Here is a 17352-nt window from a genome sequence, read left to right on the forward strand (position 1 = left end):
TAAAGAGTGGAGTGACTTTGCAATTTTCCAGTCCTCAGGAACCATTCCAGAATCTAATAATTCTTGAAAGATCCTTACTGATGCCTCTGCAATCTCTTCAGCTGCCTCTTAAGGATCCCTGGGGTGTACACCATCTGGTCCAGGAGATTTATCTGCCTTCATGCTTTGCAGCTTCCCAAGCACCTTCTCCTTAGCAATAACAATAACAGTCACTTCAGCTCCCTGGCACTCTCATATTTCTGGCATTCTGCTAGTGTCTTCCACAGTGAAAATAGATGCAAAATATTTATTAAGTTCATCCATTTCTTTGTCCCCCATTACAATCTATCTAGTGTTATTTTTCCGTGGTCCAGTATCCGCTCTCATCTCTCTTTTACTCTTTATATATCTGAAAAAAACTTTCTGTATACTCTTTTTATTTTATTGGCTAGCTTACCTTCAGATTTCATTTTTTTTCTCTTTATGGCTTTTTTTGTTAGTTGCCTTTTGTTGGTTTTAAAAAGCTTCCCAATCCTTCCTTCCCAATAATTTTTGCTATGGTATATGCCCTCTCTTTATCATTTATCCTATCTTTGACTTCCCATGTCAGGCAAGGTTGCACTTTGGTCAGCTTTTCTCACATACTTCTGTAATTCACTTTAATTCCATGTAATACTGATACATTTGATTTTATCTTCTTCTAAAACTGCAAGGTGAATTCTATCATATTATGATCTCTGGCTCCTACTGGTTCCTTTTCCTTATGCTTCCTGATCAAATCTGGGTCATTATACAACACCCAATCCAAAATTGCCCTTTCCCTACTGGGCTCAACCATAAGCTGCTCTAAAAAGGCACTCCACAAATTCCCTCTCTTTGGACAAGCACCATACCTTTCCCAATCTGTAATATATTGAAATCCCCCATGATTATCACAACATTGCCCTTTTTACATGCATTTTCTATCTCCTGTTGTGATTTGTAGCCTACATCCTTGCTACTCTTTGGAGGCTGATATATAACTCCCATCAGGGTCTTTTTACCCTTGCAGTTTCTTAACTCTACACATAAGAATTCTACACCTTCTAATCCTTTATCAGCTTTCCAAGAATTTGCTTTCATTTTTGCCAATAGAGCCACCCCACCCCCTCTGCCTACCGGTCTGTCCTTTCAATACAATAAGCTCCCAACTATGAACATCTTTCAGGCATGACTCAAAGATACCCACAATGTCATGCCTGCAAAACCCTAACTTGCACCACAAGATCATTACCTTATTCTGTACAGTGCGTGCATTAAACATAACACTTTTAGTCCCGTATTCATCAATCTTCTTGATTTTGACCCCTTGTTACACTTTAACTCATTCCACTGACTAAAATTTTGCCCTCTCATTTGTCAGTCCTTCCTCACTGCATATAGGATTGGAGGGTAGCTAATGTTATCCCACTTTTTAAGAAAGGAGGGAGAGAGAAAACAAGGGAATTATAGACCGGTTAGCCTGACGTCAGTGGTGGGGAAGATGCTAGAGTCAATTATAAAAGATGAAATAGTGGCACGTTGGATAGCAGTAACAGGATCAGTCTGAGTCAGCATGGATTTACGAGGGGGAAATCATGCTTGACTAATCTGGAATTTTTTGAGGATGTAACTATGAAAATGGACAAGGGAGAGCAAGTGGATGTAGTGTACCTGGACTTTCAGAAAGCCTTTGATAAGGTCCCACATAGGAGATTAGTGGGCAAAATTAGAGCACATGGTGTTGGGGGTACAGTACTAACATGGATAGAAAATTGGTTGGCAGACAGGAAACAAAGAGTAGGGATTAACAGGTCCTTTTCAGAATGGCAGGTAGTGACTAGTGGGGTACTGCAAGGCTCGGTGCTGGGACCGCAGCTATTTACAACATACATTAATGATTTAGATGAAGGGATTAAAAGTAACATTAGCAAATTTGCAGATGACACAAAGCTGGGTGGCAGTGTGAAATATCAGGAGGATGTTAGGAGAATGTATGGTGACTTGGATAAGTTGGGTGAGTGGGCAGATGCAGTTTAATGTGGGTAAATGTGAGGTGCCACTTTGGTGGCAAGAACAGGAAGGCAGATTACTATCTGAATGGTCTGAAGTTAGGAAAAGGGGAAGTACAATGAGATCTAGGTGTTCAGTCTTTCAGTCACTGAAAGTAAGCATGCAGGTACAGCAGGCAATGAAGAAAGCTAATGGCATGTTGACCTTCATAACAAGGGAAGTTGAGTATAGGAGCAAAGAGGTCCTTCTGCAGTTGTACAGGGCTCTGGTGAGACCACACCTGGTGTATTGTGTTCAGTTTTGTTCTCCAAATTTGAGGAAGGACATTCTTGCTATTGAGGGAGTGCAGGTTCATGAAGTTAACTCCCGGGATGGTGGGACTGTCATATGTTGAAAGATTGGAACAACTGGGCTTGTATACACTGGAATTTAGAAGGATGAGAAGGGATCTGATTGAACCATATAAGATTATTAAGGGATTGGACACGTTAGAGGCAGGAAACATGTTCCCGATGTTGGGAGTCCAGAACCAGAGGCCACAGTTTAAGAATAAGGGGTAGACCATTTAGAATGGAGTTCAGGAAAAACTTTTTCACCCAGCAAGTTGTGGATCTATGGAATGCTCAGCCTCAGAAGCCAGTGGAGGCCAATTCTCTGGATGCTTTCAAGATAGAGCTCTTAAAGATAGTGGAGTCAAGGGATATGGGGAGAAGGCAGGAACGGGGTACTGATTGTGTATGATCAGCCATGATCACATTGAATGGTGGTCCTGGCTCGAAGGGTCGAATGGCCTACTCCTGCACCTATTGTTTATTGTTCATTGTGTATAGCTGTACACCAACGGCCCCATCCTCAGCCCTATCACTCCAGCTCCCAACCCTCCCCAACAGCTCTAGAAAACCTGACCACAAGGATATTGGTCCCTCGTGGGTTCAGGTAAAACCCATCATTTTTGTACAGGTCATACCTTCCTCAGAAGCGATCCAGAATCCTCCAGAATTCTCCAGGAACCAGAGATTCTCTGCTTCCATTCCTCAGCCATGTATTCATCTGCCAAATTGTCCTATTCTTACCTCACTGGCAAATGGCACAGTTAGAAATCCAGAAGTTACTACCCTGAAGGTCCTGCTTTTCAGCTTGCTGCCTAATGTCCTATCTTCTCTTCTCAGGACCTCCTTCCTTCTCCTACTGTATATGTACCACGACTTATGACCATTCACCCTTCTCTTTTAAAATACAATGGACCTGATTCAAGACATCCACCCAGGTGTCAATTTCACATCCACAGAGTCTGCTTTCTACTCCTCTAATTATGTAATCCCCAATCACTACTGCACTCCCCTTCTCCCCACTTCCCTTCTGAGCCACATAGCCTGACCTCCTTGCTGCGGCTTTGGTAGGAACCCCCTCACCCCCACCCCGTCAACAAAGTGGCATATTTACTCAGGGGAACGGCCAAAGGGTATTCTGTACTGGCTGCCTATTGCCATTCCCTCTCTCTAGCAGTCACCTAGGTAGCTGTCTCCTGCAACTTAGGGGTGATTACCTCCTTGGAGCTCCTGTCTATCACCTCATTTTCCTGTATGAGCTAAAGGTCATCCATCTGCAGCTCCAGTTCCTTAAAATGTTCTCCTGAGGAGCTGCATATTAATGCACTTTGTGCAGATATACAGTAGTTACCAGGGAGATGGGAGGTCTCCCAGAGTTCTCACATCTCACACAAGGAACATACCACTAACTCTGGACCTTTCTTAGTGCACTATGTATTGATGGAGACAAAAACAAACTTAATAGCAAATTACTTAGAATCTCTGACTCTGCTTGCCCAAACCTATTGAGCCAGACCTCTTTAACAAAGTTCAGAGTTCAAAATTTTGAAGTAAATTTATCAAAAGTAATTGGAAGTCTCCCAGATTTCCAACATCTCACAAAAGAAACATACCACTACTTCTGGATCCATTCTCAGTGCACTAGCTATATACTAAAGAAAAGAAAAAACTAGAAACTTTCTAATTTACTATTCTTACTTAAAACCTCTGCCTGTGCTTGCCCAAACCTGTTGAACTAAAGCCGGACCACTCTAACACTGGCCCACTCATACAATGGCCATTCCAGCAATGGCCGCTCCACTTACACCTTTCCTTTTATTGGCCTTGCAATGATTTCAGCCTGTCTTCTAGTCCATTCCTTTAAATCCATGCCATCTGGCTTTTGACTCTCCTGGTGAGGGATTATATCAATCTAACTTATTCTTTCTTGAACACCCCATAGTTTTATGCACTACAATTGTGTCCCCTTGCCTGTCAATCATCTTTACTTTTTTCATGTTTCCTATATGGCCCTGCAAAGCCTTGCTGACATTTGTGTAAGCTACATCAAGTGTGCTGCCCTTATTAACCCTCCTTGTTACCTCACCAAATAACATAATATAGTTAGTTAGGCACAATCCCCTCTTAATGTTCTAAACAAAGGTTAATGCTGTCCTTCAAAATGGACTTAAATTAACTGGCCTATTTTAAAAAATATGACACTGTTACCTTTCCATTTCCTTGGCAGTACTCATATAGACAGGGGTAATTGAAAAATTGTAGCCAGATCCTTTGAGATTTCTTCCTTCGCTTCTGTTTACAGCCTGGGATGTACATTATCCGGTCCTGACAATTTATTCATTTTCCTCTTTTACTAAAGTAGGCAGTTTTAGCTGTTAACTTTGTACTGAACTGTGTGGTGAGGTGAGGGCCTCCGTTGGTCAGAGTTGACCATGGATATTGCATCCTAGCTGTCTAGATATGCAAGCCTGGGCAGTATGACGTGGACAGCAAGCTGTTGCCCAAGTAGCAAACTCCCCGTCTCCACGCAACTGATGAACCCAAAGGAACGGCAGAGACCGACACAGTTTGGTACCAGCAGCACCGCAGGAGTTGCCAGTCAGCATTGAACTCAATGTAGAACTGACTCAGGGACTCCAGCTCCGGATTTTTCCCTCGGGGTTTACTCCCGAAGCCTTCCGCCTGAGTAGGTATAGCCACAAGGCAGCAGAGGTTTGTGATCAGAGTTTTCCTTCTCTTTGATAGGCTGCCAACCACAGCCAATGAGCCCCATCTACCCAAAGCGACCGGTTTTAACCTGCCCCTGCACCTTCTCCTGTCAGTAGAAAATAGGAGCTGGACTTGGTTGTCAGAGGCTATTTGAGGCACACATCATTAGGAGCATTTAATAGGTAGTGGGAGCTTGTCCCCATTACCACCCCCGGCTATAACAACCTTAAGAAACCACAGAACTGTACAGACGGAAAATACATAATCCTTGGTTGGCTGCATTTATCTCATTGTGAATTGGTAACTGTGACATTATTATTAAAGTCAATGTAGTACTGCAGATTGTACTACATGTGTGAGATGTTGGAAATTGTCTCAGACTCTTCACTTGCAACCTTGTCTGGTGGGGCGACAGATGACTTGGCAGCTGTGTGGCCTTGATTGTGGCGAGGACGCGGCCTTAAGCCTACACATGGCGTCTGAGCTGGGTTGGGGTGTGGCCTCTCCCATAGGTGCTGCCCTCTCCTGTTTGCGTGTTGGAATGACAGGCTGGACTGCGTGCGTCTGGAGGACTGTACCATCAACTACCAGACATTGTTGCCCAGAGACTTGGACTATATATATGTTCTTTCTTCTGAGTGAATATGCTTCTTTCCTCACTATTTTGATTATGTTACTCGCTGTTTTTGAATGTTTGCTTGCTATTTTGAATGTTTTGCACCTTGGCCCCAGAGGAACACTGTCTCATTCATTAGTATCTATTTATGGCTTGAATGATAATTAAACTTGATTTCATTTGATTTGATTTGAATTTCTATTCCTTGTCATCATTCAATGACCCATTGTAAAAAAATAACTCTGATGTGAAATATCAGCAATAGATTTTAGTTGAACAATCTATTCAATGCCCTACCTTACATTCTGGTAGAGGCATTGTGTCCATACATTGAAACGACACAGAAAAGAGGCCATATCCATAGCATCATCAAATATCCATTTCCACTCATCCTACTGTCATCCCATTTTTATTCTCAGAACATTCCCATCCATTGTACATGAAGCTGCTAACCCAGTGATGATGAGCAGATTTAGCAATCCAAGGAAGTTGAGGGAGGGGAGGATGTTGGTGGTAAGGTAAATTTGACTGAGAATGAATAAATAAATAGGATATAGAACAACTGGGGTGGCACAGTAGCACAGTGGTTAGCACAATGCTTCACAGTATCAGCGACCCACGTTCAATTCCTCACCTTGCCTGTCAGGAGCTTACACATTATACATGACTGTGTGAGTTTCTTCTGGTTTCCTTTCCGGTAGGTAGGTTAATTGGTCATTGTAAATTGCCTAGGGTTAAGTCAGGGGTTGCTGGGCTGGAAGGACTGGAGGGGCCTATTTCACGCTGTATCTCAATAATGTTCACAGTGCATTGTGAAGTGAGTGAGTGGAACGCATGGGGTCCATGTACAAAGCGAGGGAAGACGTGTGGTTTTCGCAAGGGCACTGAGACGAGGAGTCGGGACATTCTGCAGAAACCATCAGCACATGGCAACCTCTGTCCAAAGACCACCGAGAGAAGGAAGTGCACAGTGCAGAAAAAGCGTTGCCCGCCAGGACAGAAAGGTAAGACGACTTCTGTGAGACCTAACCATGCATCATCTCTGTAACCAACTCCATCATTCTAAAATATTACAACCATATATGCCTCAAGTAACTGAATATCACTACCACTACCAGTGATTATTACCAGAATAATTATTATCAAGATTGCATGCCGTGTTAATTTTTAGTCAGTTAGGAAAGTAGCCATTTACTTTTTCATGTGAATATCTAGTAAACTATTACTCTTTCAATATTTAACTGTAATATTCTTTTACTGATGAAAGACCACATAATCTCAGGCTTATGGCAAACATATGTCAAGTGGTTATGCAAAGTAGGAATCCTGTTGAAGTGGCATCAGAAACATCTGAAGTGACTTAATAAACAAATTGCTGACTTTGAACAATCAATAACATATGGTATATTTATTCAGTATACAAGCCCTTTGTGGAAAGCAGACAATTAGCATCATGCTTCTCTGAATGATCATAAACACTTTACTGTCCGTGTTCAGAAAATCCAAAATTGTTCAGCTGCGTTACTGTGCTGTGAAAAAAAAGGCCAGGAATAGCTTTGAAAAGAATTGTGATCTTCCTGGCAATAGCAGCCAAGAAGCGTGTTTTGTGATCCGCCACACCAGAATACAGGAAAGCAGGATGCAATCAGGCCAACCTTGAATCTGAGGGACATTTTAAGAAGAGCACTGAAGCTTCCCTGTTACATGAAGTTTTAATTCAAATGAATTGTACCCAGGGCTCTGTTAACGGAATTGCACCTGGGATTCAGTTAATGGACTTGCAGCCAGGGTTCTGAAAACAGAATTGTACCCGGGGTTCGGTTAACAGAATTGCACCAGGGATTCTTTTATAGTACACCCGTGAATCTTCTGCAGAGTCACTCCCCCTAATTGTTCACTGGGCCTGCCATCGATGTTTGTGGCCAGCCCTATGGGTCCTGTGACAATCAAGTCACCGTTCACGTTGCTTTTGAACTTGAGCTACTCACATAGGACAGTCTGTCACTGATCCCAGATTTAGACTGTCTTCCTCTCTGAACTAACTGCTACATATCTCTGGAAATGTCATGGTTGACTCTGCAGGCTATCCCAGTAATCTCTCACATCATGAAAACCACTGGGGACTGAACTCCTGGAGTGCAGACTTGACTGGTAAAATAGTTCAAAATTAATATAGATTTTTTATTACTAACATTCATTTGTAAAAATCAACAAGCGTATTCACTTTTAGGGAGATAATAAACATAAGCTTTAGTTGTTAGAACATAATATACCTACTAAATAATGGCCATCTCCTGTTGAGAGGCAGATTTTGTCCTTCCTTGACTATCATTTATCATTCTTCAGTAGGGATTGAGGAAGGAAAGGGGACAACTGATGCTGAGAGCTTGAAAGGTGGGGAAGGAGAGTACTGTTTCATTCACTCTCAGACCACACTGACCCTGTTCACACAGCTGCCCTCTACCAATGGACTGAGCTAACTTCCCTGGACCTCTGCAGGCAATTCATTCATTGGTAAAGGGCAGTTGTGTGGCCTTCCCCATTTTCCCCATTCTCTGACTTCAGCACTATCCTCACAGTAGTTCCCCATGCTGTATATCTCTACCCCCCTCTCTCTCTCACACTCTCTTTCTCTCTCACACTCACTCTCTCCCTCTCCTTCTCCCTCTCCCCCTCTTTTTTCTTCCCCTCTCTCTCTCCACCAGCAAACAGTAAAAATGAATATTACTGTGTGAGAGAGAGTGTTTGTGTGTGTGTGTGTGTGTGTGTGTGTGTGTGTGTGTGTGTGTGTGTGTGTGTGTGTGTGTGTGTGAGAGAGAGAGAGAGAGAGAGACCCTGAGAGTCTGTGTGTCAGAGGGAGAGGAGAGAGTCTGAGTGTGACAAAAAGTCAATATCTTTGAAAAGAGAATTGGTGGATTTCTGTCTGTGTACTAATGTGTGCAAGGCAGTGAGTTAGTGTGAGAATCATGTGAAAGAAAATCAGAGAGAGACCACATCAATGTGAGAGAGAGAGGCATGCCAATGCTGGGGGTGGGGGAGGAGAGAGTGTGTGTCAGTGCATGGAAGTTGGTAGTGTGCATGAGTGCATGCAAGAGTGTCCATGTGTGTGCAATGAGTCAAGTATTTTGAGAAAGTCAAGAGAGTGTGCATAAGAGAGTAAGTCTGTGTACAAAGGAATCAGTGTGTGTGCAAGAGGGAGTCGGTGTTTGTGAGGGAGTCAATATAGTGAGGGAGAATGTGTGTGTGTGTGTGTGTGTGTGTGTGTGCGCAAGAGTCGGTGCTTATGGGTGTGTGTCAGGTTATTGAGACTCAACACCGACGGCCCAATACTATGCATTGCATCCTTCATACCAGGTCAGAATGCTGTTCCCAGCAAATCTGTAGAAATTTGCTGGAGTCTTGGGCAACACAGCAAATCTCGTCAAACTCCTAATGAATTAAAGACACTGCCACATCTGTGATTTACAACCCGCTCCACTCTCATGGCAGCTTCCCTTCAGGAGAGAGTGGCCTGTATCCTTTCCACTCTCAATACAAGTTACACTTCCATCTCATGGGTGGCAAGAATCAAATCCCTGTTTGTCCATACAGCCTTTTATCCTTGTGAGTCTGTCTGATAGCTGAAAGACTTCTCTATCCCTTCCAAGCCCATCTAACCATTGTTTATCAAGTGCAATAGAGTCCTGGACTAAAACATACTTAAAGTTGCTTCCTTCAGACCACAAAACATAGGAGCAGAATTAGGCCATTCAGCCCATTGGATCAACTCCACCATTCCATCATGGCTGATTTATTATCCCTCTCAACCCCATTCTCCTGCCTTGCTCCTGTAACCTTTAATGCCCTGTTTAATCACGAAAATATCAACCTCCCCCTTAAATATACCCAATGATCTGGCCTGCAAAGCAGTCTGTGGCAATGAATTCCACATACACACCACCCACTGGCTAAAGGAATTTTTCCGCATCTCTGTTCTAAATGTAGTGAGGTAGTGTTCATGGGTTCAGTGTCCATTTAGAAATCAGATGGCAGAGGGGAAGAAGCTGTTCCTGAATTGCTGAGTGTGTGTCTTTGGGCTTCAGTACCTTGTTCCTGATGGTAACAATGAGAAGAGGGTATGTCCTGGATAATGGGATCCTTAATGATGGACACTGCCTTCCAGAGGCACCACACCTTGAAGGTGTCTTGGATACTACAGAGCCTGGTACCCATGATGGAGCTGACTAAGTATACAACTTTCTGCAACTTACTTCCTGTGCAATACCCTCCCATACCAGCCGGTGATGCAGCCTGTCAGAATGCTCTCCACAGTATATCTCTAGAAGTTTTCGAGTGGTTTAGGTGACAAAGCAAATCTGCTCAAACTCCTAATGAAATATAGCCACTGTCTTGCCTTCTTTATAGCTGCATCAATATGTTGCGACCAGGTTAGCTCCTCAGAGATATTAACACACAGGCAGCTGAGATTGCTCACTCTCTCCACTCCTGATCCCTCTATGAGAACTGGTTTATGTTCCCTAGTCTTACCCTTTCTGAAGTTCACAATTAGCTCTTCGGTCTTACTAACGTTAAGTGCAAGGCTGTTGCTGTGACACCACTCAACTAGCTGGTATATCTTGCTCCTGTACACCCTCTTGTCACCATCTGAGATTCTGCCAACAATGGTTGTATCATCAGCAAATTTATAGATGGCATTTGAGCTATGCCTATCCACACAGTCATGGGTGTTGAGAGAGCAGAGCAGTGGGCTAAGCACACACCCCTGAGGTGCACCAGTGTTGACTGTCAGTGAGGTGGAGATGTTGTTACCAATCTGCACAGATTGTGGTCTTCCGGTTAGGAAGTCGAAGATCCAGTTGCAGAGGGAGGTACAGAGGCCCAGGTTCTGTAGCTCTTCACTCAGGACTGTGGGAATGATGGTGTTAAATGGTGAGCTATGTAGTCAATGAACACAATGAACACAAGCGTTTGTATAGTCCAGGTGTTCTAAGGCCATGCAGAGAGCCATTTGGATCATGTCTGCCATTGACCTATTGTCGCAATAGGCAAATTGCAGTGGGTCCGGGCCCTTACTGAGACAGTTGATTCATGCTATGACCAACCTCTCAAAGCACTTCATCACCATAGATACGAGTGCTAATGGATGATAGTCGTTAAGGCAGCTCACGCTACTCTCCTTGGGACATTGTGATGTGGTTGTTTCCCCTTTGAAGCAGGTGGGAACTTCCAACCATACCAATGAGAGATTGAAAATGTCTTTGAATGCCCCCACCAGTTGATTGGCACAAGTTTTCAGAGCCTTACCAGGTACTCCACCTGGCGAGGGTTCATCCTCCTGAAAGACAGCCTGGCGTCGGTGTCCGAGACAGAGATCACAAGGTCACCGGGTGCTGCAGGGACCTTTATAGCTGTAGTTTTATTCTCCCTTTCAAAGCGTGTATGAAAGGTGTTGAGCTCGTCTGGTAGTGAAGCATCGCTGCCATTCATAATGTTGGGTTTTGCTTTGTAGGAAGTAATGGCCTGCAAACCCTGCCAGGGCTGATGTGCATCTGACGTCACCTCTAACCTCTCGCAGAATTGATTCTTAGCTCTTGAAGTAGTCCTCTGCAACTCTACCTAGTTCTCTTGTACAGACCTGGGTCGCCAGACTTAAAGGCCGCAGATCTAGCCCTCAGCCCGACAAACCTCCTGGTTCATCCACGACTTTTGGTTGGGAGTGTACAGCAAGTTTTCATAGGTACTCACTTATCCACACACGTTTTAATGAAGTCAATGACAAATGCAACATATTCATTCAAACGAAGGTGAAACCCTGAATACGGTCCAATCCGCCAATTCAAAGCAGTTCTGTAGGTGCTCCTGTGCTTCCCTTGTCCATCCCTTCTTGTCCTCACTACTGTTGCTGCAGTCTTCAGTTTCTGCCTGTACAGCCAGGTGATCACAGGTGATCAGGCTTTCCAAAGTGAGGGCGTAGAATAGCACGGTAGGCATTCTTCATCTCAGTGTAACAGTAGTCCAGTGCGTTGTTTCCTCTGGTGCTACAAGTTATTTGTTGATAACTTAGTGACTTTATCAAGCTGGCCTAGTTAAAATCCCCCAAAATGATGGAGGGATTTAGGCAGTTACCCTGAACTAAACAGTCATGTCTGGTGTAATAACATATAAAAGTCATACCAGATGTACACACTCATACATTGCCCCATTCATTCAGCAAGCCAGTCACCATATTCCCAATGACCTTAGAGATTCTGTAAACAAAAGTCCATCCAAAGGCCACCATGTGCCTTTGAGAAAATTCTGAGAAATAAACAAAAACCAGTACAACTGTATTCTTTTTTTTTGGCAGTTCCACTGGTTCCTTCAATAGTTCACATAAAAAATCTTACAGCTTTCTAAGAAATTTAGCAATGTTCATTGGCATTCATTTTCTCCCATGGAGCACTGAAGAATTGTTGCATTGTTGGGAATATTACACATGCAATGCTAAAGCAGGGTCATGTCTACAGTCTCTACTTCAAATAAATCTCATCACAGTGTTTCAAAGCAGACAGGGGAGTTCAACTTGGTGAACATCTCTCAGTCAACAATGCCGTCACATATTTAAGCGACAGAGTGAACTAGAAGTCATGGTCCATAGAGGTGCCAACAACATGGGTAGGACAAGTGCTGAGCTTCTGCATGGGGAGTTCAGGGAGATGATGCTAAATTAAAGGGTTATGACCTCAAGATTGCTACCCATCCCACATGCTAGTAAGACTAGAACAAGGAAGATTATACTGTATAGTTTAATACATGCTGATGAGTTGGTGTAGGAGAAAGGGCATAAGATTTTTGGATCATTGGGCTCTCTTCTAGGGAAGGTGGGACCTGTACAGAGGGGACAGTTTGCACCTGAACTGGAGGGGGACTAATATCCTAGTGGGGAGGTTTGTTAATACTGCACAGTGGGGTTTAAACTAGAATTAAGGGGATAGGAAACAATGTCAGAACAGTTAGTCGAGAGGTTGTGGAGGCAGATGTTGATATGACCTTAAACAAAGTTAGGATTCAAAAGTTTGAGCAGGGTACGACAAACTTGAAAAGGATGAATACGGGTGTTGTATCTGAATGCGCACAGTATACAGAACACGGTAGATGAACCTGGAGCAGTGTTGCAGATTAGCAGGTATAACATAGGCAGGCATTCTGAATCATGGCTGAAAGGTTATAGCTGGGAGCTTCATGTCCAAGGATACACATTGTTTTGAAAGAATAGGCAGGAAGGCAGAGGGAGCAGCATTGATCTCTTGATAAAAAATGAAACCAAATCATTAGAAACAGATGTCATAGTGTTGGAAGGTGTTGAATCATTGTGGATAGAAAACTGCAAGGGCAAAAAGACCCTGATGGGAGTTGGATACAGACCCCCGAAGTAGTAAGGATGTGGCCAACAGATTACAATGAAAGATAGAAAACATATGCCAATGAGTTAATTCCTGTTTTACTCACCACACTAAACTGGGCTCTAAAAAAGGCACAAATGCCACCCAGTTGGAAGGAAGCAATAATCTCAGCTGTACCGAAAGAAGGCAAGGATAAAATGGAATGCGGGTCACTTAGACCAATATCCGTTCTTAATGTAGATTATAGATTATTTACCTCCATCATGACCAAATGATTAGAGGAGTTTCTACCCATACTGATACGTAATGATCAGACAGGTTTTATACGACAATGCCAGACACAAGACAATATATGAAGGACGCTTCACATTATGGATCATATACAAAAAAATAAAATCAAAGCAATAGTGATAAGCTGAAAAAACATTTGATTTGGTTAATTGGAATTTTCTTTACAGAGTTTTACATAGATTTGGTTTCCAAGACACAATTATTAAAACTGTACAGACACTATATGACAATCCTGTTAGGAATGAAATCAATGGATATTTATCAAATAGTCTTACCCTAGAAAGGGGCACAAGACAGGGTTGTGCATGATCACCACTACTCTTCGCGTTATATCTGGAACCATTAGCTCAATGCATCAGACAAAATGAAGATATCAGGGGAATTACTATTAAAGGGACAGAGCATAAATTGGCTTGTTATGTGGATGGCATTTTGATCTATCTAGGGCAACCAACATACTCTTTGCCTAAATTGATGCAATACTTTGAACAATATGGTCAATTATCAGGATACAAGATCAACATAGATAAAACCCAATTAGTTTCATATTACTATAGCCCACCAAGAGAAATTGAAAGTCGATACCCTTGGGCATGGCCAACAGAGTCTTTCAAATATTTGGGCATCATTATGCCAAAAGATTTGGCAAAATTATCAGCCTTTATATAAAAAAATTAAGGAAGATGTGGCAAGATAGAACCTGATTCCTTTTTTCAGTCTCAGTTCAAGGATTGAGTCTACAAAATGAATATCCTGCCCAGACTGTTATATCTCTTTCAGACCCTACCAATAGAGATGATTCAAAATCAATTCAATGAATGGAACAAGATGCTATCAAGGTATATTTGGCAGGGTAAAAGGCCTAGAGTTCGTCTCAAAACTTTGCAATTAGCAAAGGAAAAGGGGGGATGGGGCCTACCTTCTCTTAGAGATTATTATTTTGCAGCACAGTTGAGAGCTGTGATATGTTGGTGCAACCCATCATATGACGCTCAATGGAAAAACATTGAGGAGCGGGTACTTCCCATCCCCATACAAGCAATTTTGGCTGATAACAACCTACAAAGGTACATAAATACTATTGATAACCCATGGGTGAAATTGACTCTTAAAATATGGAAAACTACTATAAAAGAATATAATCTAGAGGGAGAAATTGCAATTCTTAAATGGTGTGCATATGACTTGGATTTTACACCAAATAAATTGGATGCTAGATTTAAGGACTGGACAGCTAAAGCAATAACAGTTCTTTGCAACATAATGAAAGAAGGAACACTGTTCAGTTTTGAAATGCTTAAAGGGAAACACTTATTAGAAAAACAAGATTTTTATTGGTATTTACAGACGCGACAATATGTTAATAAGACGCTTAAAAATGTAACCAAGGCAAATACATGCTTGATAGAGCTCTTTAGAAAAGCATATAATTCAGATAATGGTAGTAGAATCATTTTCAAGCATGTATAAGGGGTTGTCAAATCTTAAAACACATTCGACTTCATTCATTAAAACAAAATGGGAGAAGGAAGGAGGAATAATTATATCTGAGGAAGAATGGACAACAATATGGAGATATCAATGGAAGTGTACCAGTTCACAGAAATGGAGGGAGTTTGGATGGAAAAACTTGATAAAATATTTTATTACACCCTCTCAGAAATCCCATTGTTAGTAACCTCCCTGTTTTGCTGGAGAAATTGTGGAAATCAAAATGCAAATCATTATCATATTTTTTGGGACTGCCCTGTTATCAAAAACCATTGGAGGGGCATGCACAATGCCCTACAAGACATCTTTAAATGTGAAATACCCTTAGAGAATAAGACCATATATTTTGGATGTATACCTCAAGAATGGTGAAAGAGATAAATATTTAATGAATATACTGTTGGTGGCTGGTAAAAAGACTCTTACTAGGAAATGGTTATCACAGGAGAGCCCAACTTTAAGTACATGGATGGAAATTACAATGAACATTTACAAAATGGAGAAGATAACAGCATCTGTAAATCATAAGCTGGAACAATTTGATACATACTGGGAAAAATGGTTTAACTACATAATGTCTCATAGGCCTGATTTTATTCTCACAAATCAATGAACCTGTTGTAAAAAAAAAATCACTCCCTACTTGTACATAGTTCTTTCCTCTTGCTTGTTTTTTCTTTTCAACTTTTTTCTATAAGTGTATACCTCAGATAAATACTTTGTGGAGGTCTGTGATATATATGATATATATGTACAATTTCTGAAATACATCTTATGGAAATGTTTGTTCAATGAACTTCAATAAAAAATAAATTACAAAAAAAAGAAAACATACGCCAAAAGGGCAATGTTACAATAGTCATGGGGGACTTCAGTATGCAGGTAGATTGGGAAATCAGGTTGGTGCCGGACTACAGGAGGAGGAATTTCTATAGTGCCGATGAGATGGCTTTTTAGGGCAGCTTATGGTTGAGCCCACAAGAAGATCAGCTATTCTCAATTGGGTGTTGTGCGATGAACTGGAATTGATTAGAGAGCTTAAAGGAAAAGATCTCTTAGGGGTAAATAATCACAATGTGATCGAATTCACCCTGAAACTTGAGAAGGAAAAGCTAAAGTCAGATGTATCAGTATTACAGTGGAGTGAAGGAAATTACAAAAACATGAGAGAGGAGTTGGCCAGAATTGATTAGAAAAGAACACTGGCAGGGATGACGGCAGAGCAGCAATGGCTGGAATTCCTGGGAGCAATTTGGAAGGCCCAGGATATATATATATATATATATATATATATATGTATCCCAAAGAGGAAGAATATTCTAAATGAAAGATGACATAGCCGTAGCTAACGTCTCTTCAGTTCATTTCCCAAACCCCCAGCAATTCTAGTTTAAACTCTCCCCAATAGCCTTAGCAAACCTCCCTGCCAGGATATTGGTCCCCCTCAGATTCAAGTGCAACCCGTCCTTTTTGTACAGGTTACACCCACCCCAAAAGAGGTCTCAATGATCCAGAAATCTGAATCCCTGCCCCCTGCTCCAATCCCTCAGCCATGCATTTATCTTCCACCTCACTCTATCCCTATACTCACTGTCACATGGCATAAACAGTAATCCCAAGATTATTACCTTTGAGGTCCTGCCACAATCTCTGGGTGTTCTCCTTCCCACTTCAGGATATCGTGGACATGATCAGAAACATCCTGGCCCCTGGCAACTGGGAGGCAAACTACCATCCGTGTTTCTTTCTTGCATCCCCAGAATCGCCTGTCTGACCTTCTATCTATAGAGTCCCCTATCACTGCTGCCATCCTCTTCCTTTCCCTAACCTTCTGAGCCACAGGGCCAGATTCTATGCCAGAGGCACAACCACTGTTTCTGCCCCCAGGTAGGTCCCTCCCCCACAAAAGAACAGAAAGAACTCTGACAGAAGTACTAATTGTTAAGGGGGACAGCCACAGGGGTACTCTCTGTACCCTAAGGAGCTGCAGCTCAATGCACCTGGCGCAGATGTGGCCATCCAGGAGGCTGGGAGTCTCCCGGACATCCCACATCTGACACCCAGTACAGAACACTGGCCTCACAGACACACCTTCTGTCCCTATTCTTCACAAGTACCTTACCTTGCCTCAACCCATTATTGCCGAAGCCCTGCTGAGCCAAAGCCCTCCTACTCTGACTCCCTTCACTCCGTCACCCGCTTCTCTGTCGCCTGCTCCTTAAAGCTGTCTTCTTTTTAAATTCTTCCAGCCGGTCTAACTCACTGACGTCCACACACCTGCGCAGTCGTGCCTCAAAATGAAAACATAGACTCTTTTCTAATTGGAGAAAAAATACAAAAAACTGAGATGCAGAATTTGCAGGCTGAGACTGTGGTGAGGAAGGCAAATGCAATGCTGGCGTTCCTTTCAAAAGGACTAGAATATAAAAGCAAGGATGTAATGTTGAGACTTTATAAAACACTGGTGAGGCCTCACTTGGAGTATTGTGAGCAGGTTTGGGCCCCTTATCTTAGAAAGGATGTG

The 17352-nt window shown here is 42.4% G+C and overlaps 1 protein-coding gene across 2 annotated transcripts in view; it reads left to right on the plus strand.

The window, feature by feature from the left end:
- Positions 1-17352, plus strand: part of rspo3 (R-spondin 3) — a 108405-nt gene that overhangs the window by 26824 nt on the left and 64229 nt on the right. For both annotated transcript variants that reach the window (XM_059981519.1, XM_059981518.1), the window contains exon 4: positions 6471-6668. In XM_059981519.1, the coding sequence (XP_059837502.1) occupies positions 6471-6668 (198 nt within the window). The remainder of the gene's footprint in view (positions 1-6470; positions 6669-17352) is intronic.

The sequence above is a fragment of the Hypanus sabinus genome, chromosome 10 (assembly GCF_030144855.1).
Source record: "Hypanus sabinus isolate sHypSab1 chromosome 10, sHypSab1.hap1, whole genome shotgun sequence".
NCBI classification, from domain to species: domain Eukaryota; kingdom Metazoa; phylum Chordata; class Chondrichthyes; order Myliobatiformes; family Dasyatidae; genus Hypanus; species Hypanus sabinus.